Source organism: Podarcis muralis, chromosome 5 (genome assembly GCF_964188315.1).
Source record: "Podarcis muralis chromosome 5, rPodMur119.hap1.1, whole genome shotgun sequence".
Lineage (NCBI taxonomy): Eukaryota > Metazoa > Chordata > Lepidosauria > Squamata > Lacertidae > Podarcis > Podarcis muralis.
Genome location: NC_135659.1, coordinates 54,511,360 through 54,537,199, shown reverse-complemented (window position 1 = coordinate 54,537,199; position 25,840 = coordinate 54,511,360). Strand labels below are relative to the sequence as shown.

General features: G+C 46.3%; 1 protein-coding gene across 2 annotated transcripts in view; it reads left to right on the top strand.

Moving 5' to 3' along the window:
• Positions 1 to 25,840, top strand: part of CELSR2 (cadherin EGF LAG seven-pass G-type receptor 2) — a 113,933-nt gene that overhangs the window by 20,586 nt on the left and 67,507 nt on the right. For both annotated transcript variants that reach the window (XM_028733891.2, XM_028733890.2), the window contains exon 2: positions 21,339 to 21,983. In XM_028733891.2, coding sequence (XP_028589724.2) covers positions 21,339 to 21,983 — 645 coding nt within the window. The remainder of the gene's footprint in view (positions 1 to 21,338; positions 21,984 to 25,840) is intronic.

Here is a 25,840-nt window from a genome sequence, read left to right as displayed (position 1 = left end):
GTCGTGTTACTGATCCCAATGAGTGGGGGGCATTTTAGAGAAAGGAATATGGTCAATTTCAACCACTTGCCTTAAAGAGAGGCTTAAAGTCACCTCTAGTGTGAGCCCTAAGTGTGTCCATGCCTAAATGTTTTCTGCCATATGCACATAAGACGGAGTCATCTACATTTGCAGACAGAAGATGGCAAGCAGGGAAGCCGATTCTACCCCTGCCATCCTCTGTCAGCTGGCTGACCCTCTGTGTTGGTTGTTCATCCATCCTGTTCCTCTTGCACTCCTTTCTTGGTTGGCTCACAATCAAGCTTTCATGCTTTTGGGGGGGGGGGTCAGAGTACCTGCTCTGCCTCTTAGAAGTTCCTGCCCTTTCTGCTGATGTCCTAGAGACAGGAGGCCAGGGAAGAGTCGGAGCCATCTGTGACTTAGAAAGAGAAGCAGTGTGGATGTGCACTCTCTGTGGCAAGCCGCACAGTTGTTCCTTGTAGCTGTTTCTCTGCGACAGTTGACCTAGTGCTAAGTCCTTAGCCCTCTTGCCCCCACCCCCAATTCTAATTCAGTCCACTGCTGAAATCTGTCTGGATAGCAGTAAGAAAACTCAATGCCGAAGGGATTTGCACGTTGCGTTGTTTCTACCATATGTTTGTATTCGCTTAATGCGATGTGGGATTGGCCATGCACCCCTTCCCTAGAGCGGGGAGTTAAGCTGCTCAGACAGTACTGTTCCGTTGGGGCTGCCCCACTCTTTGTCACCCAGGAGTTGCCAGTGAGGCAGCTTCCCTCTGCCCAGCTTCTTTGCTTCATGGAGTCAAATGATTCCACAGCAAATAAGTTGCTCCAGTTCAATTTGCACAGCGGCAAGATCCTGCCAGTCAATGGTTTGCACAAATAAAGCCGGCTTCCCATCCATTGCTGTGTTTGCCATGTACCTAATAACTTCCTGCCATTTCACTCCTACCCATTCTATCCCTATAGCTTTCTAGGAACTCCTTAGTTAATGCTCTATTGAAAATTTGTCCCATTTTTTTTTAAAAAAAAAATCTACATCAGTTAATGAGAAAAGTAAATGTGTTTGAAAATTAACAGAAAGGAGAGAAATGTTTGGTGCAACAATATGTCAAGCTGAAAACCCTGCAGCCACTGAAATTCTAAAGACATTCTCAAGTGACCTGAGAGAGAGGCAGAACGGAAGCCTCTTAAGCAGGAGAAGAAAACTTTCAAAGAACTGGAGGGCAGGTTTTGGCAGTGGCAATGGCTGCAGAAGAACGAGGCCAATGGAAAGCAAAGCTCCTCAATTCTCACCAGAAGAAGAACTCTGGCACTGATTTCCTGCTGGTAGTTTTGGCAAGTTTCAGTAGCTTACCTCTCCTCCAACCCTGCTTAAAAATAAAATAAAAAGGGCTTTGAGACAATGTTATCCAAACACTGATGCCTGGAAAGTCACCAAAGACTGACAGTGATGCCAGTTTAGGATTCCAGGCACCTCACGCCTTCAGTGTTGGGTGAATGTAGGAAGGGTGTGGGTGTGCATAGGGCCAGAGAGCTGGACTTGCCAGGCAGTAGAATTGCCTAATTTTGTGCATGATGGGCCTCCTGCATACTATTAATAGGGGGATTTTTGCAGTGTGTAATTTCTTCCCACCAGCCCTGCACTGTTGGGAGAAGTCCCACCTCTCCAGAAGTTTTCCTCTGCAGCAATCACACAGAATTGCTCTTGTGGCACAGAATTGTTGTTGTGTATTGATTATTTCAATCTTCCTAAGTAATCGAAAACTATTCTCCGCCCTCTGAGCCATGGCTGTTGTTTTGCCATCTGAAGGATCGCTCAGACAGATTTGTCTCCCCATGTATGTGCTTCTGCCATTCTTGCTTGTACAGACCCCATTTGTGGACTAATCTTAATTGCTTCTGCTGACTCCCTTTGAACCTAGATCCCTAATTAACCCATGTCTGTGCCGGGACGCATCTTGCAAATTCTGCAACCCTCTATCTCCCTGGATTTCATGCTTTGCTCTTCTAATGGGATTCTGCCTCCCCCGCACCCAGTAGAAAATCCCCTTGATTTTCCCACAGTTTCTCCAGACAATTACAGGGTAGCATCTGGGGAAGCTGGCTTATCAACAGTGCCTTAGTGGCATGCAGTTTTCTCAGTGTCGTGGCACGGAGAGAGTCCAGCAGCACACCAGAGTCATGGAACATGAATAGAGAAGGCTCTCAGTCAGTTGTGGCATGGGCTCTAGGGCTCATCTATCTTTGGTCCTGTATGTGAGACTGATGTTTTCTGGGCAGCTCCAGACCTCCCCTTCAGAGTTGTAGGGGTAAGAAAGAAGAGGGTTGCTCTCAGAACATAGTGTATCTCATCAGTGATGCTGATCTGGATTGAGGAGGCCAGATGGCAACTGGAGAAAGGGGGGAGGCCATTCAGGATTGCCATGGGCTTGATGGAAGGACTGGAATTGGTGCCCTATGTATGCTGTGATGAGGTGATTGATAGATTACAAACATAATAGACAGAATGTCTTGAATGTATTAGGACAACGTTCTGGGACTTTTGGCCTGGATTCAACTCATGAAGGACTTCTGCTAGCACAGTGGAGTCACTGGGGGAGGAAGGGGGTGCGGTGGGTGTGGCTCGCCCTGGGTGTCATCCCTGAGGGGGGTGACATTGCTGCCCTGCCCCCCTGGGATGCTCGCTGCACACCCTGCCCCCGTGCGCGGCTAGCCTCACCCCTGGGTGCACAGCATGTGTGCTGCTTTGGGTGTCGGATCAGCTAGCTCCGCCTTTGAGTGGAGTTCCCTTCTCTCTCCTCCGCCAGATCTGCTGTGGAGGGTCAGGAAAACTCCCACAACAGATTGGTGGGAAGAGCTGAGAGATAGTTCCACCCAGCAAACAATGGCAGAACTATCGCCTTATAGTGTGATGTCGAATTCCACCCTCAATTTTCCACTATCCTGGTATTGACTCCTGTCCACCACAACCACCCTCCAACCATCTCTCTGATTCTTCCTTTACTTAGCTGTAAATTTGGTGTGAATGGATTTCCTTCTTCCAACAAGGTGCAGCCTTTTGGCAGAAACGAACTGGGAAAGAGAGAACAAGGTTGCTGGAATCTCAGCTAAGGCCCAAGAGCGTCCTGGAGAGCCTCTTCTCCTGGCTTGGAATGTGTTGTAGGTGGGCAGCAGAAGGGCTCTCTCCCAAAGGAAAGCATCACCCAGGACCTCTGCCAAAGAGCATGGCTTTTCCTTCATGCCTGACAGGCAAGCTGGGCTCCAACCGTTGCCATGGCAGCTAGTACCCTTCACCAAACAATGTGGGGAAACCACATGTAGATTTTCTGCTGGAGCTTTGGCTGCAGCCAGGCAGATGGCTGGGGGTCTCTTGGGCGGATGCCACCCAAACCCACATCGCAGCTACATTGACACTTTGGCCTTGGGCTTCCTGTATATATTCCCACCCTCCCTCAGAAGTGCAGCCCCTGAGCTCTCTTCCCTCACACCTCTCACCCCTCTAATCCTCTGTGTTTCGGTTCATTTTCTCCTGGCAGCTTGAACAAGGCAGAGCGTAAGGGGCACAAAAGTTTCCCGTCGAAAGAGAAGGGATTATCAGCCACTCCTGTCTCGAGTATTTGAGGCACGCATTCTCCAGCTCCTCGAGAGCCCTTTAGCTGTTACAAGAACAGCACTCCTGAGTCCGCTGTTTGCAGATATTCATGGTCCTTTGCAGGATCAAGAGGATGGGGAGCAGAAAAGGGGGGTCCTCCAGGTTTATCTAAAGGTATATTGTGTGTGTGTGTGTGTGTGTGTGTGTGTGTGTGTGTGTGTGTGTCAGAGAGAGAGAGAGAGAGAGAGAGAGAGAGAGAGAGAGAGAGAGAGAGAAAGGTGGCGGCGGCAGTAGTAGTGAGGGAGCTATCAGAGGTGAGCTAAGAGCTGAGTGCCTAAAGGCTCCTTCAGACTGGTGTTTTTTGTGGGTGGGTGAATGTGCCCTAAAGGCTCATCCACACGTACTTTCTTTTTCTGCTCATTTCTAGGCATAGGTCTGTGCTTTGAAGCTCTCGTGGGGGTGTTCATTGATGTAAAAATTGTGCATTAGTGAGGGGATTTATACTGGACTGGTAACATGTCAGTAACATGTATCCAAGTACAGTACAGTACTGTACAGTATTGTTGAACTTGGATACATGTTACTGATTGCAAAAAGCATAGAAGAAATGGCTTCTAGCCAGTCTCTGAGCCATGTTTTTCCCTGGGGAAAACCACTCTTTAGCGCTCAATCAGAGCAAATGGCAATTGGGGTTTCTTGCGGATTGCTCTTTGTTTCAGTTTAGAGCTAAAGAGCGAGTTTTCCCTGGGAAAGCAGCAGGGCAGGGGAGAAACCACTTTAACCCATGCTTTCTAGGCACAGGACACGTAGAAGTATGACACTTACCTTTGCTCCTCATTTGTAGGCACAGGTCTGGACTTTAACACTCCTTGTCTGAGTGCTTTTTTTTTTTTTACCCCCAGCGCTTTCTCCACAAAAACCTGCTCTTTACCTCTAAATCGGAGCAAATGGAAGACTGCAGGAAACCTGAATTACCGTTTGTTCCAATTCAGTATTAAAGAGTAGGTTTTCCTGCGGCATTTTTTATTTTTAAAAAAGTGCTCGGACCCTGACTGGGAAAATGCATACCTGTGCCTAGAAAGCTTGGGTAGGTGTGGATGAGCAGAACCATATTTATGATTCTTTGAAAGTGACTTTCCAAAACATGAGCCAAATGCCATTGAAAAGAATTTTGGCCTGCATTCTCTAATCTTGGCAGAATTTGTATATCACGTACCAGATAAATGGGTATCTGTTCTGGATATTTATTTTCATGCCATACTCTACAATTCTATGATTTTTTTCCTGCAGAAATGGTGCTGAGGCTCTTGTCCTCTTCCCAGCCTAGTTGGCATCCTGCACAGATGGGGAGCTAGCCCAATAAGCATCTAGGATGTCATGAGACAATGGAGGGATGTAGCGGTGGCTCATCATCCTCCACTTTCCTTGGTTGCCCTCACCTTTGTCTCTCGCTCCTGACAGCATCCGATAAGCATTTAGGTTCAGCTGCCTTGTGATGGCCAGGGTGGGTGGGTTCAACTTAGTGTTGGCAAGGGTGGGTATCCTCAGGCCCAGAGGCTTGACTGCCAGCCTATCTGGCTCTTGGGATTCACCACAGGCATCCCAATCCTATACCCTCCTCAAGAGCTTCTGCCTATCCAGAACGTTTCCTTGATTAGTGGCAATGCCTCTTGCTTGTCTGGACAGAGGTGTGGGGAAGCGCTGTAGCTCAGTGGTAGGGCATCTGCCTTGCATGCAGAAGGTCCCAAGTTCCATCCCTGACATCCCCAAGTAGGGCTAGGAGAAGACTCCCTGCCTGAAACCCTGGAGAGCCATTGCTAGCAGTGTAGACAGTACTGAGAAAGGTGAACCTATGGTCTCATGTAGCATAAAGCATCTTCCTCTCTCTGTGTGTGTATGTGTGAAGAAACCTTCTGATTTGTGGTATGTCTGGAATGTAGCCTACTGTAAAAAAAAGAAGAAGGTAAGGGTAGTCTCTGTTGCCCTGCCCACTTTTGCCCTTGGAGCCCCAGGAAGCTTGCCCATGAGGGAATGTGACCCTTGGGCTGCAAAAGCCAGTGTGGTGTAGTGGTTAAGAGCAGTAGTCTCCTAATCTGGGGAACCGGGTTCGCGTCCAGGGACGCGGACTTATAAAAAATATTGGGGGGCCCCGGGAAAGCTCATGAATAATAAATAAGCTCATGAATATGCAAATAAAGTGGCGCCGCCTCCTCGTGAGCGAATAGGGGAGAGCGTGCTGCGCCTATTAATCAGCTCCAAAGGAAATTGGGTGGAGCTTTTGCTCGGGAGGGAGGGCAGGAGGCATGCAGCCCGCCCCTCCGTGTGCATTTTGGGCTGGGGGAGGGGCGGCGATGGCGCTCTGCTGGAGGGGCGCCGGAGATTATTGGGGGGGCGGAGCCCCCCCAAACGAATTTTTGAGGGGGCTCGGGCCCCCTCAAGCCCCATGGAGTCGGCGCCTATGTTCGCGTCTCCGCTCCTCCACATGCAGCTGCTGGGTGACCTTGGGCTAGTCACCATTCTTTGAAGTCTCTCAGCCCCACTCACCTCACAGAGTGTTTGTTGTGGGGGAGGAAGGGAAAGGAGATTGTTAGCCGCTTTGAGACTCCTTAAAGGGAGTGAAAGGCGGGATATCAAATCCAAACTCTTCTTCTTCTTCTTCTTCAAAATGTGTCCCAGGGTCACTTTTAGAGTTGGAAGGGACCTCGAGGGTCATCCAGTCCAACCCCCTGCAATGCAGGAATATTCCACCCAGTTTGGGGCTCGAAACCACAACTCTGAGATTAGGAGTCCCATGCTCTACCACCTGAGCTATCTATGCCTCAGGTCATGGTCCTACTTTGGATTTAGGGAAATGGATTGCTTAGATTCACAATCTGGTTTTTTAAGGGGAGAGCTGTGTCACTGGTGATGTTGGCAATTTCAGAGCTTGTGGTTCTATCTAATTTTAGTTGTTCTAAGGATACTGAGAGTATTAATTATTGAAATAAATGCACATGACGAATATAGGCCCATCAATTTCAAAGGGTCTGTGTTGAGTAAGACATAGTTGGAAACAACCCCATGCCCACAACAGCAGCAAGAATGCTCATCGCAAAGTATTGGAAGTTGCAAGAACTACCCATCTTGGAAGAATGGCAGATGAAGGTGATAGACTATATGGGACTGGCAGAAATGACCGGCAGAATCCGAGACCAGGGAAGAGAGACAGCGGAAGAAGATTGGAAGAAATTTAAGGACTATCTTAAGAAACATTGTAAAATTAATGAATGTTAGAATGACGCTGGATTAGAGAATATGTGGTTTACAATGATAATGGTTAAGTATAGAAATGAAAGGTTAAAAATTTAAAAGGAAAATAAGGGAGAGGATTTGCTGAATTAACAATTGGAAATTAGAATACAGAAAGGGAAGGTATGAGGAAGTCGGGGAAGTAAATTACAAGAAAATAAGGGATTGAAATTATACTTGTTTTTGTTTGTTCTTTTGTTTTTGATTTGTTGTTATATAAATTTTGAAAACTTTAATAAAAATCTTAAAAAAAAAGGAAACAACCCCATGCCATCGCAGGAGCTGGAGTAAACAAGTGTTTGAAACAAAACCAGGATTTCCCTTTTTAAAGAAAAATATAGCAGAGTGCTTTTAAGAAGGTTCAGTTTCCTTTGAGTAAATGAACTCTGCTGTGAACAACCCTCATGACTCAAATAATTCACAGTTAATCATTCAAGAATCTATAACTCATTAATTTGTTAATGTGCAATTAATTCACCGTGTTTGAATTTGTAATGCAGAACTCCTTTCACTTCAATGCAGCCTTTAATGTCTTTGAGTCCTTTGCATTGGGAAGTCATGAATTACGAACGAGTAGCTTACAAAACGCTCTGCGGGCACCTTTCCCACTGTGTACCTGCCCTTTGCTTGTGACATACTATGTTCTCAATTGCATTGCCCATCTTGCAGATGCAGGTTCGTAGGTGGAGGAACCTTACTTTGGGGCCAGGACCTTTGGGGTCTGTTGCCTTTTGGCTCCTGTCATCTCTGTTTCTGTGAAATAAATTTATCAGGTGTGTGCTGTTTGACACAGCTTATAGAATATGAGCTTGAATGTCTCAAAATGTGTGGTGCTTTGATGCTTATGTTCTGGAGGGAACACATGCCCTAGTGAGTCAGGACATTGTGTTGTTTACTCATGAACAGAGCTACCTCCATCCAGCTCAGTACACAAGGGGATTCAGACTTGGGGCATCTTTAAGGGGTCTGCTCCCTTCTAGTAACCAAGCACCGTAGGTGTGAGCAGCCGGCCCACAGGGGAGACTCTTTCATCCATTTCAGGTTTGGAATTCAAGGTAGTTATTAATTGATTCAAGGCAGATCAGCAATTGCATAAAAATAAATTAAATGGCAATTTTTAGCTAGTCTTGACTCAGATACATCTCCAGCGTTTGTTCCGGCAACTTAAATAGTGAGGAGTATCATGGAACATAAAGTATGAATGCATGGGACCCGTCATCTTGAACAAGGATGGGGAACTACAACTGCCATCATCTCTGATCATTGGCCATTTGGTTGAGGCTGATGGGAGTTGTGTTTCAGCACCATGTTTGCTACCCTTCCTCTGGGCAAGTGAAGTTTTAGAAAAAGCCTGAGCAAGGAGGGACATGGTAGAGGTGTTTAAAATTATACATGACGTGAAGAAAATAGATCTCTCTCTCTCTCTGTCTCTGTCATAATACTAGGACCCAGGGGCATCTAGTGATGCTGAAAGTTGGAAAATCCAGGGCAAACAAAAGGAACCCCCCCCCCCCACAGCACAGAATTAAACTAAGCTATTTGCTCCAGAAGATGGAGAGATGGCCCCCAACTTGGACAGCTTTAAAAGGGGATTGGACACTTTCATATCAATGGCTACTAGTCATAAGATACTTTCAGTGGCTCCTACTTGTCAGATGGGCTCAGATGCCCAGGCTCAGTAAATACTTCTGGTGCATCTGAATAGCAGTAAGATAAACGCTGGTGTGAATTAAGAGCTCCCAGTAAGTTCTAAATGCATTAATTCCACCAAAGACATTGCTGTCTTCTGTTTTGCATCAAGGTTTTAAGGAGCCAATTGCCTTTGACTTGCTGTCATCACTTTGCCTCTCTTCATTTTCTCCCATTTGTCTCTGATCTCATGGATATGTTTTTGAATTGGATTCCTTGCATTTATCACATAGGAAATGTTTCTTAAGTTTGTAGTGGAGAGCCAGTCACCCTCCATATATTGTTGGACTCCAAATCTCATCGGCCCCAGCCAGCATTGCCATTTGTCAGGAATTATGGGAATTGGAGCCCACAATTGCTCTGTGTCTGATAGAGTAGTCACCCCTCGTTTATAGAGTTGAAGCTTTTACAGTCCTAGGCAGGGTGTAATGACTTGAGACAAAGTAGTTAAGAGCGGCAATTCAATGATCCTCATTAGTCTTCAGAGCGACATCATTGAGTTAGAATAAGTCCCATTAAACACAGCTGGCCTTGCTTTTGAGATAACATACATAGGATCGCACTCTTAGACAATACTGTGCATTGGATCTGAAGTGTTAAATAACTTGCGACTAGGCTGCTGTGTTTTTGTAGCTTAAATATTTGATGTGTTATTTTACTTAAGCTGAGGACCAGCAACCTGTTCATTCCGCTTGATAGCAAAGAAAGTTTGCTACCAGAAGTCAGTCTGGCGAAATACATCACCTTGTCTCTTTTTTTCTCTTATTCTTGAAGATGACAAATAGCTTGTTAAAATGCTTATAATCATAGCTGTCAACATTTCCCTTTTTTTAAGGGGAATTCCCTTATTCCGAATAGGATTCCTTGCAAGAAAAGGGGAAAGTTGACAGCTATGCTTATAATGTAAGAGAAGTAATAGTTCACGGTGTAGTGTGGGAATGCAGGCAAGAGACGGGCAAGAATGTGCAGCTCTGGGACTTTTCTCAGAGCAGGAGTGATGCTGCCATCTGCCAGGGTAATTCATAGGTCCTCCTGGCTCTGGAAAGCAACTGAGGTGATAACGAGGCTTTCAAGTTTTGCTGTTGTTTGTGACAGTTTAGCATAGGCTCTGTCATAGAGGAAGTTGGAGAATGATGAAAATAATCAGACAGATGCTGCATACTTCTTTCCTACTTCATGCTAGCAGTTTAAATTTTTCTTTGAAAGCTTGTTTGCATTTCTAATTGAAAGCTGAAGGCTGTATTTGAGCCAGCTGCAGATCTTTTGTTACAGCTCAGTGTGCAAATTTAACTTACGCAACTAGAAGTGTTCAGTGGTGCTTATTCCAGGTTGACTGTGCCTAGGATTGCAGACATGCCACATGGCTGATTGGAGGTGTGAAACCAGGTCTCCCAGCCAAATTCCAACACACTAAATCACAACACCACCCTTTGCTAGGTCCCTATTCTATGCACTTCAACCCCCAGCTTCTCAGGACTGACCCATTCTCCTCAATGGAAGCAGCAGCATAAGAATAGTCAAATAACTGGACTAACAAGAATACTGCAAAGAAGAAAGAACATTGGGTATTGCAGTAATTGATACAAATAACGTATGTTGTTTGGTATTTTCGGTATTGTTTCTACAGGGGTAGCTGTGTTGGTCTCTTGCAGCAAAAACAACAAATATATTATGTCAGCAGCTTTTGTGGACTACAGTCCACTTCTTCAGATGCATGGAGTGAGATCCTTTTGCATTATCTAGTGCAGCATTAAGTAACTGTTCTGTTGGTGCAATGATTTCCATTTGTGCCACGGGACTTTTTCTCCTCTCACTATGCATGCCTTTTGCCTTCTTCAAGATGGCTCTGGAGGATTTTGGGAACCCCAGGAACAAATATAAGGGGTGTGCAAGAGGAAGGGGCTGGGAATCTCGTTGCACAAGTGGACAATCTTGCACTGATGGGACGGTTATTTAGTGTTGCGTTAGACAAAAGCCTTAGTTGTCAGGTATATAATGTGAATGGGACGTGGGTGGCGCTGTGGGTAAAACCTCAGTGCCTAGGACTTGCCGATCGTATGGTCGGCGGTTTGAATCCCCGTGGCGGGGTGAGCTCCCGTCTTTATAGCGGGAAGGTAAACGGCGTTTCCGTGTGCTGCGCTGGTGCTGGCTCGCCAGAGCAGCCTCGTCATGCTGGCTACGTGACCCAGAAGTGTCTTCGGACAGCGCTGGCTCCCGGCCTCTTAAGTGAGATGAGCGCACAAACCTAGAGTCGGACACGACTGGCCTGTACGGGCAGGGGTACCTTTACCTTTACTTTATATAATGTGAAAGGGCTGCATTGCAATACATGAAGAGGTTCAGTGTGAACACTTGTGGACTGAACTGAGACAAATGCTCTTTTTTTGCACATTATATGTGTTAATTGGCTTACCAATTCCAGAATGCCTGTTTTTTGTGAATTATGTAATTATCACACTCTGTACTTTCCTGTCTTTTATTTTCCCCTGACCTCAGTGTTTACATTCCCCCCTCTCCAGCCCAGCTGAATCATGTATATATACCTGAACTGAGGGCCTCATTGCACGCATCTGATGAAGTATTCCATGAAAATTTAAGCCATAATAAAATCACTAGTCCTTAAGGTGTCACAAGAGCCTTCCCTGTTTTCATTATTACTGTAACCGTGTTTGGTGTTTGTTTGTTTGTTCAGTCACAAAATGCAATTTTAAAAAGAAGAGGAAGCTCTTACGTAGCCCTGTTGTCAGCTGACAGGTAGCCTGCAGTGTCCCTTGCCCTCTCTGAGCTGGGAACATCATCTTTGTCAGGGGAGGTGCTGAGTGTAGCATTGCCAAGTCTGCCTCTTTCCCTTTCTGTGTCTCAAGGAAAAAGTCCAGCCCCGCTAGATGCTTTGTTTAGTAGTTGTTGCCATGGAGACCCTGAAGCTATGGTGAAGCAGCCATCTTTTCCTGGAAGGTGGGCGGGCTGCGGGGCTGCGGGAAGAAGCGTAGTGGGAGAGAATTCAACTTCACCTTTGTTCTCTGACAGGAGGGTCTCAGTTTACATGACAATTCAGCAAAGGCCAATATTGTGGACTGTCAGCAGAAGAGTCCTCCCATGTTTGGGCAACTGTGAGGGGGCAGTGGCTCAGAGTGGTTTGCCGTGAGGCTGTTTTGAGATAGAGGAAGGCAGAAAGCTCATTTTTGCATCCAAGTGGAAATCTGTCCTTGGAGGTCATAGATGCCTTATGCTAGGCAGCTTGATTAGCTGTCATGTAGATCTTAGGAGGTATCATGGGACTGTCTCTCTGGATGGCCTGCCTGCAGTTGAAGGAATTGAAGCACAAAAACTCCAGGAAATGGGTAGTGTTGTATTAGTTCTTGTCTGCCTAACAATTCTTAAGACTTGTTTAGATGAGGATATGAGCCAAGAAGAAATCTCTGGACAGTTTAAGAACTACCATAAATCATCCATGGTTGATCAGGCCACACATAGGATGGGTAAAGCCACCCCACACATCAGTAGGGAGGGTATTAGAGAGCCTCCTGTGTATCAAGGAAGGGGGTGTCTGTGAGGCAGGGAGCTCCCAGGAGCACTCAAGTGTATAGTTAGCATTAAGCAACCACAAAAACCATTCTTCTTGAGGATCTAGGGCAGGGGTAGGGAGCCTATGGACCACCCCATGTTGCTGAACTACAACTCCCATCATCCCTGACCATTGGCCATGCAGGCTGGGGCTGATGGGAATTGGATGCTAACACTATTTGGAGTGCCATAGGTTCTGGACCCCAATCCAAACTACTGCTCTTTTGCATGTCCCAGGAGGCCAAGGAAACCACCCATTTCACTGAAAGGATGCAATCTGGCTTTCCAGTGTAGGTTGTGAAATAGGCAATCTAGGAGTTGCTGGAGAATAAGGGGAGTTTCTCATTTCCGCCCAGTTTTACATTTTCTGAACTGGATGGGAAATAGACTCTTTATCTGCTTAGCAGAAATATTCACTAAACACCACAAGGAGGCTGTTTTCAGAGGCACATAGAGCTTAATTACTGTTGGTGTTGTAGTTATTATTATAATTAACTCCAGTTGACTCAGCATAGTCATTACACTGTTAAGTATTTATGCACCAACCAAAATTCCCTGGTGGTGTTCTCTTATTACTGGGGTGTTGGTCATGTGTATACAGTTGCAAGGTGAGGGGGTGGGGCAGAGATTCAGGTGCTGCCTGCACAAGGCATTGCTTCCAGAGAGGAAGCAATGGATCCAAACTACAAGAAAGAAGATTCCACCTAAACATTAGGAAGAACTTCCTGACAGTAAGAGCTGTTCGACAATGGAATTTGCTGCCAAGGAGTGTGGTGGAGTCTCCTTCTTTGGAGGTCTTTAAGCAGAGGCTTGACAACCATATGTCAGGAGTGCTCTGATGGTGTTTCCTGCTTGGCAGGGGGTTGGACTCGATGGCCCTTGTGGTCTATTCCAACTCTATGATTCTATGATTCTAGGAAGGCTGAGGCCCTATGCATGGAGCAAACAGAACCAAAGTACAGAACAGCCATGCACCAGGTCTAGGATGAGGCAGTTTGAGGGCTGGTCATTGAAAATGACTATATTCCAGTGTGATCTAAGGGTGGGCGAGAGGGATTAATCTTGCTTTAGAGCAGGAGTGGGCAACCTGTGGCTCTCCAGATGTTCTTGAATGACAACCCCCATCATTTCTGACCATTGGCCATGTTGGCTGGGGCTGATGGAGTTCAGCAAGCTGGGGAGGGGCACAGATCCCACGTCTGCCACGGGTTCTATTCCTTTTATCGGGTTCAAGGAAAGACTCCTGAATCAAACAATCAGAGATGTGTTCATAGATAGAAAGAACACAGCAGTCCTTTACTCTTGTGGGGTGTGCCACCTCATTTGAATTGATCAGTGCTCACTTTCCAATGGGGTGTCCTAGACAAAATATTTAATCCCTCTTTCCTCCATACACCATGACCTGTAGGTCCTTGCCATGGCTTGTCATTGTGCTCCAAGTGAGTTCCTTCACTTTGCTGGCTGTCAGGCTGTGGCTTTCTGCTGGAGAGCCTTTCCTCCCTCCCTCCCCCGTTCCTCTGCATTTCTGTGAATTCCAAGCTGTGATTCCGCCCCCCCTATGCAAATGTATTTCTTTGTATATAATGTATGACTTACTGAGCGCTGTCCCTGCAAAGTGCTGCCCCAGGCAGCTGTTCAGATGCATCTTATCATAATGCTGAATCTAGACTAGACTCTTAACAGCCCAGGGCCCTCTCAGCATTGGGCTTGTTAATCCTAGTGACCCACAGTTCTAGCCCATTCTGACATCTTATCCCACCCCACTCCTACAAATATATCTTTTCATTTTTGTCATGGAAGCTTGTTAGCTTCTTTTAATTTTCCTTTCGCTTTTGACATTTTGAAGTGCCTTCAACTGTCATGATGATGACAAATATCCATTAAAAAACAACAGCACCCATCCCTGATAGTCACATCTCCAGAAGCCTAAAATCAGGAAGGAAACATTACAGAATTGGCAGTTAACTAGAGTGCAGTACTAACATTAGGAGAGGTTTGGGGTGGAAGAGAGCAAGTAGTACATAGTCATTCCAATTTTTTTGGAAGTGCCTTGATATCATTCCAGTAGCTGACTCAAGAGAAGTAATATTAGTGTAAGAAGGGCATAGATAGATGGATAGATAGATATCCTAAGGTCCAGGGCAGTAGCCACGTTGTCTGTCTCAGTGAAAACAACAAAGAGTCTTGTGACACCTTTAAGACTAACAGATTTATTGTATTATATACTTTCATGGGCTAGAGCCCATTTCTTCAGATGCAGGAAGGTATTGTGCAACAGATAGAAACTTGGACCTTTCCTGGATTATAAAGATTTACAAAACAGTTTGGAACTGCCTTACCAGCCAGTTACTGTCTCCCTTGCCATGTGGCAGCTCTCCATGGTTTCAAGGCGTCAGTGTGGCATAGTGCTTGGAGACTAGAGTTCAAATCCCCACTCAGCCATGAAGCCCACTGGATGATTTTGGGCCAGTCACTGCCTCTCAGCCTAACCTGTGGGTGAACTGGATTACTAATGCCCTTCCTCTGTAGAGAACCCCATGCCTAAGGAGGCTTGTGCAACATCCTTCGTTGTCTTCCAAAACAGATTTTAAAAGTTTCTAAACTCCAAATCCCCTAACTCCCCTCCCCAGATTACAGTGCTACAAGCAGCAACCATCTGGAGGTTAGTTCCCACAGAGGAAATTGAATCAGTTTTGAGACAGACAGGAACACATGAATTTCAGCAGGAAATCAGAGATGAGAGACGATGCCACTTCCGAAATGCACGAAAGCATTCAAGAAGGACTGCCTCACCAGTTGGCACTTTGCAACACATATGGGTGGGTAACGAAAAACAGGCTTATCTCTCGTAGATGGTTCTTCCTGACTTCTGCAGCTTCAGTGGCAGAGCTCTGTGTTTAAACCTTGATTTGCCACAAGGAGAAGCCAGGATGTCTGTGTGCCCCCCGTCCCCAGCAAAAAGGGCACACGAATGAGTGCAGAACTCCCTGCAGCTTGCTTCTGCTTCTGACAGCTGGGCTCATTTCCAGTATCAGAGCCTGGCTATCAAGACACGGCCTGGGGGAGTCTGATGCCCCTCACCCCACCCACTTCCGTATTAAAATGAGACCCTTTAACCTTCATTCTATGCAATTGTGGCAGACCTTGGTTTATACACACGTGTCTGCTTCTGCCACACATTGTTTGGCCCTCCACCCCCTTCCCTCCTGGAATTTTGTTAGCAGCATGTAGCTAAATAATTGCAGGGTTTCATCCACATTCAATTTGTAAGGCAGAAGCTGGTGGAATGGGCCTCAGCAGCCTTAAGATTCATTTGATGGATGGCATTAAGCAGTTGCCAGGTAGAGGCTGCCAGCCGACAGGATTCTGAAGCTTCTGCCTTGACAGATTCTTCCATCTTTTCTCTTGGACTAAATAGCTGGATTCTTTTAGTTCTGCGGATCTTCATTTCCTTGTTGGAAACATTTTTTAAGAGAAAAAGTTCTCTTTCTCCTCCTTTCCAGAAGTTCTGGCTCCAAGACCCTTGGTCTTCCTCCCCCGAAGGTAAAGCAGTAGTATTATTTTCATCTGTGGATCAGTAGTTTAGGCAAGAGGTGGGCAAACCTCAGGCTTGCCTGGTTTTGCTATAACCCAAAGATCTACCAACCAGAGCCAGGTGCAACACTTAGAATTAGAAAAACCCCAAAATAGAAATTAGAAAAAATGAAACAATGTGCTAGGAAATGGTTTCCAATACCAGAACTGGACTGATCCCATAGTCCTTTCGCACAAAAGTCCACCCCTGATTCTCTTTCTTCATTTCAGCAGTGTAATTAGGATGGGGAAAGTCATTTTGTTATTCCTCCTGAGAGTTGGAAGTCCTTACTGATCCACTGCAAATCACCCAGACATCTACCAGTAGATCCCAATCTACCTTCTGACCACCCTACTGGAAATGGGATCAGCATCTTAACCCCAGGCTACAGTGCTGTAGTGAGACACTTGGGAGCAAGTCTTATTGAGCTCAGTGGGACTTCTGAGTAAACATGTATGGAATTGTGCTGCAAAAGTGCCTCAGGTGTGGATATTTTCCTGGATCTAAAAAACCCACATCATGAGCGCTTGCTGCAAAGAATGCTCAGTGCAGAGACTGTTTCCCTTCCCACAGCACGGTTCTGCTGCAGCTTTGCTATATTTCTAGCCCAGGTTTTGAGAGCCGCTGCTCTGGGCTCCTCTTCACTTTGTGCCATGCACAGTAAAATCTGAAATACAACTGAAGTGTCTCTAATCGAAACCGGATGGGGGTTGAGACACTTTCCCAAGGGAATTCTCCAGTGTGTGTGCAGGGGAGGCAGGTTTCCAGGGATAGTTATAGCTCCTGGCATCTACTCAACCAGTGGATTCCTGCCATAGCTGAGATTAAAGCAGTTAATTATTGACAGTATTTGATTAAACTGGAGGGCTGGACAGACCAACTGCATCCTGCTTTGAAAGCGAGAAGGGAGGGAGAAGCCTTTCTACTATGGTCTAGGCCAATACCCTGATTTTTCTCTCACCTGCTGCAGAGCAGGAAGCAGTGGTAGCTACCTGGTTTTAGCTGGGCATTTCCTCTCCTTGTTTCTGGCAAGCAGCTGGTCTCCAGTGATCTTTGCTTTTGGTTTCATATGCTAGGAGGTGGAATGGATTGAACACATGAGATGGGAGACATCCCCCCCCCCACCCGTGGCATCTGTATGTGTGAGGGAGGGGAGACATTGCATTCATTACTGCTTAATTGGGCATGGGAATTGATAGTCCTGAAATTGTATATCTTCTGGAGAAACAGCTTTATGCCATCTTGTACTCACCATGTCTTTGATTTGATAGTGGGTAGTCATTGCTATTGTTGTAATAATTATTTTGTGTTTTATTCCCCCCCAACGTCATCTATGTGCTTAGCACTTTACAAAATTGCACAAGCGAAAAAAGAGAAAGGCCCCAGCTATATGTGTGCGGTTAGGGTGGCTGTTGTACCTCTCTGTGTGGAATGTTGTTACCTGGTGACTTGCCAGTTCAGCGCAGTATCACAGAACACCTTCAGTTCCCAGTTGTGGTTGCCAGGTGGCTCCAGCCCTTTGGCTAACAACAGGATGGCCTGAGTTTCCTCCTCTGCTTCCTGACCAGGCAGCTCATTTGTTTTTCCTCCCCTCCCTTTGTTTCCCTTTGCTTGAGCCAAGCACTGGAGGGACAGAAACAAGGACCATCCTTCCTGCCGTTTTGTTTGCTCTGGGCTACCTGTTCCACTCTTACAAAGGATGCATCATTTTCAATGCCTCGCTTTTCATTGGCCACAGCTTCTGCGTGCTTTATTGAGCCTCATCAGTACCAAAATGCTACCTTTGGTTTCCCAGATGATACAAGCCTACTTGTAGAACAGCAAACTCCCTTCTATTTAGACACACTGGAGGGATATGGATTTCGTTCACGCTAGAGAGGGATCTGGAACACAGAAGGACAAAACATTAGTAGAGGGATGATATAGCCATGTCCCTCTTGGAAAAGGCTAAGAAAACGTTTACTATATTTTACTGTAGTATTTTCTCTGTGCAGGCAGAGCTTGCTGTGATTATCTTACAATGGTCATCCATTTATATCCTTTTGTATTCCTAAGAGTTTGTGCATCTTTTTATTAGTATCCTGTTCGATACACCTAGTATTAGAGATTCAAATATGCAAACTCAATCCTACAAGAGGAGAATGTGAACCTGTTCAGAATAGGATGAATAGGTTCCTAGGCTGGAACACCAACCAACCGCTCTTTCTTGTTGGGAGTGAGTTTCAGTTTAGCTGCCTGCATCCAGCCCCCTGTTGCTTCTGAGCACCATTCCATAGTAGAGTCCAGTGCTTTTTCCCCTTAAAAAATGTTTAGGGGTACTCTCATTTTGACTCAAGAAAAATCACCATTTTATAGTTCAAACTGGGGAAAATAAATACAGTAAATGGTCAAAAGTACAAAGATGCACAAAATGTTTAGGGGTATGCGTCCCCTTGCATCTCCCCAGAAAAAAAGCACTGGCTGAGTCAGTATCATCAGCATTCCTTCCACAAACCCTTGAAATAATCTCCTCTATGGATCTTATGCAAACAAAAAGTATGGGGTATGAGATGGCACCATGTGGCACTCCACAGGCATCTCCTGCAAGGTGGGGCAGTAAACCCCCAGCACTGTTTTGTGCCATCTCACTACTGGGCAAGCCAAGCAGTGGCCCCAATACCCATCACTGACAGGTGGCTCAGAAGGAGACTATGATTGATAGATGTAAATGCAGCCAATAGGTTCAGGAGAAAGATTTGGGCCTCGTCCACACTCACCCTGTGGCTAGAAAGCATGGGGCCAAGTGATTTCCCCCTTGCCGCTCTCCTTTTGCAGGGAGAACTATTCTTTAGCTCTAAATCGGAACAAACAGCAATCCACGGAAAACCTGATTGCTGTTTGCTCCGATTGAGCGCTAAAGAGTGGTTTTCCCCAGGGAAAAGAGGAAGTGTGGATAAACCCTCACTCTATCCACCCAGTAAAAATTTATGCAGATGCATGGCCAAGGCCATTTCTGATCCTCAGGTGGGTCTGAAACTTGACTTGACTTTAAAAGCAGATCTTTCAGGACAAGTTAAGAAGGTTCTAGCCATGAATGGAGAAACCATGCCTAGATCTTTCCTCTCGGCAGAGAAGCTCTGAGAGAAAACCTCTGCTCCTCACCTCAGTGCCCTGTTAATGACTCTGACCTCTTGCAGAGGGTAGGGGGCCCTCTGCTCCTCTAGCAGGAGGAGTTTCATTAATGAGGTGGCAGTTGGATAATGGAAGCAGGTCACAACATCAGGAATTGTGCAGCGAGGAGGGTCTTTAAAGGGATGGGAGGAGTGGGAGATGATATCTGCTCGCAGACATAATTTACAGCAATGTCACATCCAGCCCAGTGCGGTTGCAAACAGTAAATACTGACTGCAATAATTAGAAAGGACTTCTTGGATAATTTGGTGTATTTTGATTTTTTAATGCTGGTTTTCTGAGAGTTGCTTCATGCTGCGTTATGACTAAAGGTGGGCCCCCACATTTCTGCCTATCGGCATTTCTCGAATATTCCTCTCAGAAAGATGGCGCCACATGTTTAATAATTTTAGACAAGTATACATTTGTGTAAAAATATGTCGCACCATGCTCCTGAGAGGAATGGCTGCCTGGGGCTTCTGGGAACTCGCTTCAAAATAAATTCTGCTCTGCTTTTTGGGCAAAGCCCTGTTTCCTGGATGTTTTCGGATATTTGGTGCCCTTCCAGCGCCTACAGAAGAATCCCAGGGTAAAAGCTTGTTTGTCACCTTCCCTGTTTGGAACAGGTGAAGTGCCTCTGAGGGTAGAAGGGGATGTGAAATGTGCCTTGCTCCCTTGTAAGATCAGGTACAACATTATGTGTGACATTACATCATTTCTTTCTCTCTTTCCACTGCCAGCAGCTGACGATGAAGCACAAAAGTGTGATGGGATCACATCACACATCATATTTGGTCCTGGTCTGCACATGCAGCCAAATGAGGTGATAATGAGCTGGAGGAGTCCTGAGGTGGTGGAACAGACTTGAGGGAATCCTGACATTTTTGAGTGCTTTCCTTTAAAAAATAAAATAACTTATCAGGGATGGTATAGTAGTGGTTTTCCTCTATCGGCAGGGGATTCGAAGGTTTGGTTTTTATTTGCAAGAAACTTGGTACATGGGGAAACAATTCAATATTACAAGGTCTGTCCCACCCCCCACCCCCAAAAATGGCAGTTTGAAGTAGAACAGTTGACTCTATTACCTCAGGAAAAACCATCTTATTCTGCTTCATTCTCTCACAAAAAGAGAGCTTTTTTGGTGGTGGTTCTCCCACAGATGGGATGCTTTCTGTTGGGAAGCTTGGCTGGCACCCACATTGTTGTCTTTTGGCACAAAGTTAAGGCTTTTCTGTTCTCCTAGGTCTTTTAAGATCTGGATTTACATCCTTACAGTATGGATGGTGGTTTTAGTATATTTATTTGTTGGCTGTTTTAGTTCTGTGGTTTTGTATATTTATATACAGTACATACTGGCTGGTTTTATATTTGTATTTTCCCCTTTGGTTGTGTCTGTGGTTTTATTGTAGTATGTTTTTATTGTGTTTCCTTTTTATGCTATATGATACCTAGATAATTTATTTTATGAGGCATCTCATAAACAGAAGAAATAAATGAAACAGACAGTGGCATTGTAACTGGACATCCTCTGTAAGAGGGGAGAAAGTAATATGCAAACTCCGTGAGTTCGAGGTCTCTTTGAAATGTTGTTTCCGTCCTAAGAATCTAGATTTTTTTTTATTATATTTACATTCTGCTTTTCTTCCATGATGAAACCCAAGATGGCATACATGCGATTTGGCCGTGCCTGAAATGCCCCTGAATGTAGCTAATGGGTGCCTGATCTGACACTGGTAGTTATCAGGTAGTGATAGCTAGAAAGGAAAATGCAGGCAGTCCTGGAATTCCATAAGGGGCTGAAAATATTCCTCCAGGCCGCTGTTCAGGTGAACGTAATGGACAGCTGAAAGGAGGCGGTTTTTCAAATATCCTGATCTTGATCTCTTTAAGGCTTTATTGGTGTGTGTTTTTGGTGTTTTTTAAAAAAACCTCACGGCGCATTAAGTTGCACCCAGAAATAAACAGACTATAAGCCAGTGTAGAAAAAACAAAATTGGATCATAGAAACATAAAGTTGAGAGGGACCTCAAAGCCTCCCCCTATGCAGCACCCCATGGCCTCCAGGGGGTTGGGAGATACCCCCCCAAACAGTGTGCTGTGGAAGGAGAAATTGTTTCATAAGACAAGAAGAAATGCTTTCATTGAGAACAGAGCAGTCTCCTTAGCGCTATGTTGAAGTCCACCCTTGGTCTCCAGTAGCCATCCAGACATTGGTCTCTTCCTCTTCCTTGCTGATGAGGGTAGAGCCAATTCCTTGATGGACCAGAGTAGCCAGGTTGAAGCCATGAGACTTATCCTATTCAGAAGGAGCAGAGCAGTCTGCGTTGTGCTCTTTGTTTTGGCAATGGTGAGTGCCAGAACTCCTCTGTCTCCACTTTTGTCACATGACATGAACTGGTTTCTCTGCTTGAACCGTCTGCACCTTCCTCTGTGCTGAACAAGCAGCATTAACTCTTTCCTCTTCTCGCTTTCCTACAGATGGGATCCACAGTGTGGCGGCCCAGTGCACTCTCCAGGTGACCATCATCACCGACGAGATGCTGACCAACAGCATCACTCTGCGGTTGGAAAACATGTCCCAGGAGCGCTTCCTCTCCCAGCTGCTGGCCCTCTTCCTGGAAGGGGTGGCGGCCGTGCTGTCTGCTTCTCGCGACCACGTCGTCCTTTTCAACATCCAGAACGACACGGATGTGCAGGCCACCCAAATCCTTAACGTCAGCCTCTCCGTGCTGCTGCCGGATGGGGCCCACGGCGGGCGCTACATCCCCTCCGAGGACCTGCAGGAGCGGCTGTACCTCAACCGCACACTCCTGGCCGCCATCTCGGAGCAACGAGTCCTGCCCTTTGACGACAACATTTGCCTGCGGGAGCCCTGCGAGAATTACATGCGCTGTGTCTCGGTGCTAAAGTTTGACAGCTCGGCGCCCTTCATTGCCTCGGACACCATTCTTTTCCGTCCCATCCACCCAGTCAACGGCCTTCGCTGTCGCTGCCCGCTTGGCTTCACCGGCGACTACTGCGAGACTGAGATTGACCTCTGCTATTCCAACCCCTGTGGTAGCAACGGGCACTGCCGGAGCCGCGAGGGAGGATATACCTGCGAGTGCCAAGAGGGCTACACAGGTGAGTGTTGTGCTTTTCTCATGCAGTATGAACTATCTGTCCCATTGCACAACTTATTGCTTCCTTCTCTCTTTCATCTTCTGGTTTTTCCTTCTGTTCTCTGCTTATTTATTTATTTATTTTCTTTCTTTTTTGTGTATGTAATCACTGTTCGAATTAGAAAAAAAAGAGAAAAGGAAAGATCAGTACCACAGTACAGTGGTACCTCTGAATGCGAATGGGATCCATTCCGGAGCCCCGTTCGTATGCTGAAGCAAATGCAACCTGTGTCTGCGCGTGCGATTCACTGCTTCTGTGCATGTGCGTGATGTCATTTTGAATGTCTGCGCATACGCGAGCGCCGAAACCCGGAAGTAACACGCTCTGTTACTTCTGGGTCGCCGCGGAGCGCAACCCAAAAATATTCATCCCGAAGCTACTTCAACCTGAGGTATGATTTTAACTTAAATTCTGCTCTTAGAAAACTTGGATTTTTCAGACTGTGTCAGTTTAGTAAATTGAGCCCTGCTGCACCTCTTTAATAGCATTGCATAGCTTATTCTATTCCTCTTAAGTGCTAGGGGCTGGGTTCACACTCCTGTTTACTGAGCACTCACTGCTTTTCAGGTTTTTAATGTGTGTTCACACAACCCACGTTATTCAAAATGCTTTATTATACCACACTTTGTTATAAGTTACAGTGGTACCTCGGGTTACATACGCTTCAGGTTACAGACTCCGCTAACCCAGAAATAGTGCTTCAGGTTAAGAACTTTGCTTCAGGATGAGAACGTGCTCCGGCGGCGCGGCGGCAGCAGGAGGCCCCATTAGCTAAAGTGGTGCTTCAGGTTAAGAACAGTTTCAGGTTAAGTACGGACCTCCAGAACGAATTAAGTACTTAACCCGAGGTACCACTGTATTCCTGTTTGATGCCAGCTTCACACTGATAGGAGTCCTTGAGATGTTTTAATTAGACTTTAGGCAAGGTGAGAAAACGTTTGCATAGGGAAAAGACATCCCTGGCCTGCTGATGGCGTGCTGACACCTGTGTAGCGTACACAAACAGGAACGAATTTAAGCTGTGCTCATGTGAACAGCTGGCAGGAAAGAGCTGTGTGAAACATACCAGAAAATGAAACAGAAACCCAACTTCTAAGGCAGTAATGGGAGCACTCCCTTCATCTCCTGGCCACTATGGATGCCACTCAACCTCACCTCACCTGACTCCTCCTGGCTTCTAAGATCTCACCAGGTATTGGACCTGAGTTTTCAAACCTGCCTTTGCAGCTCAAACACCCAAGTAGAGATGCTGACTTCTGTCCTTCCGAATTTTGTGTGCTTATGTGGAATGGTAGAACTCAAAGAAATCTCCCTTTGCTTTTCTCTCTTTATATGCCTTGATTCTTGCGGAGTCCATTGCGTTACTGCGCTTTGCTTGGGAGCAGATATGTTTCTCTGAAGGGCAGTTAATGAGGGATGTGAAAGTGATACCCACGCTATTTGTTGTCTGGAGCTGGGCTATATTAGGAACACATTTTGGGGGTGGGGAGGGCAGCAAGTTTCCCTGAGATGGTTCTCTGCTTTAGATCACAGGAAGATGACCTCTCCGTGATGGCGTAATGCTAGCTGGGACGGACCTTTTCTTTTCTGGGGCCGGCCTGCTTAACATAGTGGGGGCCTGCCTTGGCCCCGGGGTGTCGCTCCTATTTGCATTCCTGCTGCTCTGTTGTGTTTGTGATACAACAGATGCAGCGGCCGGGATATGAATGGCCCCTTGTTTGTGCCCCAGTTCAGCCGGATTTCTTTGCACAAAGGGCTGGACAATGGCAGGCTGGCTACAGATTCCCCGATAGCTTTCCCAGTACGGACAATGAGCAGTTCTCCTCTCCTGACCCCTTGCATATTGCTGAGAGATAAAAGCAATAGGAAACGAGTCTTGTGTGGGTGTGCATGTGTTTGCCTGTCTGTGTGAGCCTCTCGGTCACTTGGCCGGCATGCTTGGTATGCTCAGAACTTGTGATTCCCATTACCTATTGGTGTAGCAGCTTCTCCCAGTTAAATAGTCTGTTTAAGAAATGGGCCTGCCTGCCTCCAGTCTATAATGTATCTCACTCTATAATACAGTGGTACCTCGGGTTAAGTACTTAATTCGTTCCGGAGGCCCGTTCTTAACCTGAAACTGTTCTTAACCTGAAGCACCACATTAGCTAATGGGGCCTCCCGCTGCCACCATGCGATTTCTGTTCTCATCCTGAAGCAAAGTTCTTAACCCGAGGTAATGTTTCTGGGTTAGTGGAGTCTGTAACCTGAAGCGTATGTAACCCAAGGTACCACTGTATTTACAAAATTAACTTCATGCCACATCAGGAAATTATCCAAATTTAATCCATCCCCCCCCCCTTTCTATTGGGGTTACAGCACATGGGGAAATTTAACCAACCCCTCTCCAGCTATGACTTTGATTGCCATCTGGCCTTTCCCCCCAAAGTGCAGTGTGTGGGTGCTGGGGGGGGGGTGTTGCCAGGTCTGGGGAGGCTCATAGGTTCACAAGAGATGGATTGCCTCTTTTCCTACCTGCAGTTGCAGTGGTCCTCTTCTGCTTCCATGCCCTCAGAGGCAGGCTTAGGGAAGTGTGACCAGTTCAGTCTCACTGGGTGCCAAGCTTCAAGGGCGCTGCAGGGCACACCACAACTATGATTTAGAATGGAGCATGAGAAGCGGTGGGTGGGCATCTAATTTTGGCATTGCACAGGGTTCCGCTGAAATTGGAGACTCCAAGGTCTGCCACTGATGCCGTGAAGGCAGAAAGGGGGAAGAGAGCATCTTTTTACATGGCTCCGCATAGCAGGAGCCTTAGAGGTCTGAGGGCAAAGCCTAGCTGAAAATATTGGAGACAGGGAGGTGCATTGTCTTGGGTCTGTTGCTGCAAGCGGTGATCCAGGAAAGGTGTTTCTGGTACTACAGGTGCCCCCTCCCATGCCACAAAGAGGACGTCTGTGTGACTTTGGTGGCCTGCTGCCTGCCATTGGGTTATCCCAAGGACATGAACACAGCCAAAATTCTCAAGTACCAATGTCAAGTGATCAGCTTGGTTCTGTGCCGTGGTATATTTATTTTGCAAGTAAAAAGGGGAAGGGCTTGGTTGACAACTTGCAGTGTATGTATATGTGTGTGTATGTGTGGTTGTTTCACCCACAACTATGAAGAATGCAGCAGAAAGGGAAGGAGAGTTACTGCTGCGAGTTTGGCTGGGTCCCCAGCACCAACAGAAACCCCAGCTTTGGCGCTAATCCTCTGCATGATGTGTGTCTAAAAATCCCATGTCCACCCCCTTGTCTGTGCTAATCGCCTAGAGTGAAATCTTCTCCCACGCCTGCTCCTACAGATCATCTGGCCCACCCACTCAAATTGCTTGGCCTTCCCTGTGATCCTTGCAGGCTTCTGGACAGAGACTCTGTCCAGTCATCTCAGGTCTCGCATCATTTCTCTGGGATGATCTGATCTGCTTTTTTTGAAAGGCCTCCAAATTCTGTGCCACCCTTTGCCTTGACTGGGATTTGGGCCTGACCATCTGCTTAGTGGTTCTCACCACTGGTGGAAGTGAAGCTTGCATGCTGTCCATTACTTTTTCCACCTTCACGTTCTGGGGCACAAGGAAACATGTGTTTTGTTTACTGTTGATTATTAACTTGTTCTGTTTATTTAAACCACCTCTAGGAATTGGAATCCTTCAATTAAATAAATGCATTATCCCACCCTAACAGCAAGGTAGATGGGCTGGTTGGGGCTGATCTGGAATGTTGACTTTGAATAAGAAGGCTGAGAAACTTATATGGGCAGGATTCACCTAAAGAGCCACTGCAGCAGAAACACTGCAC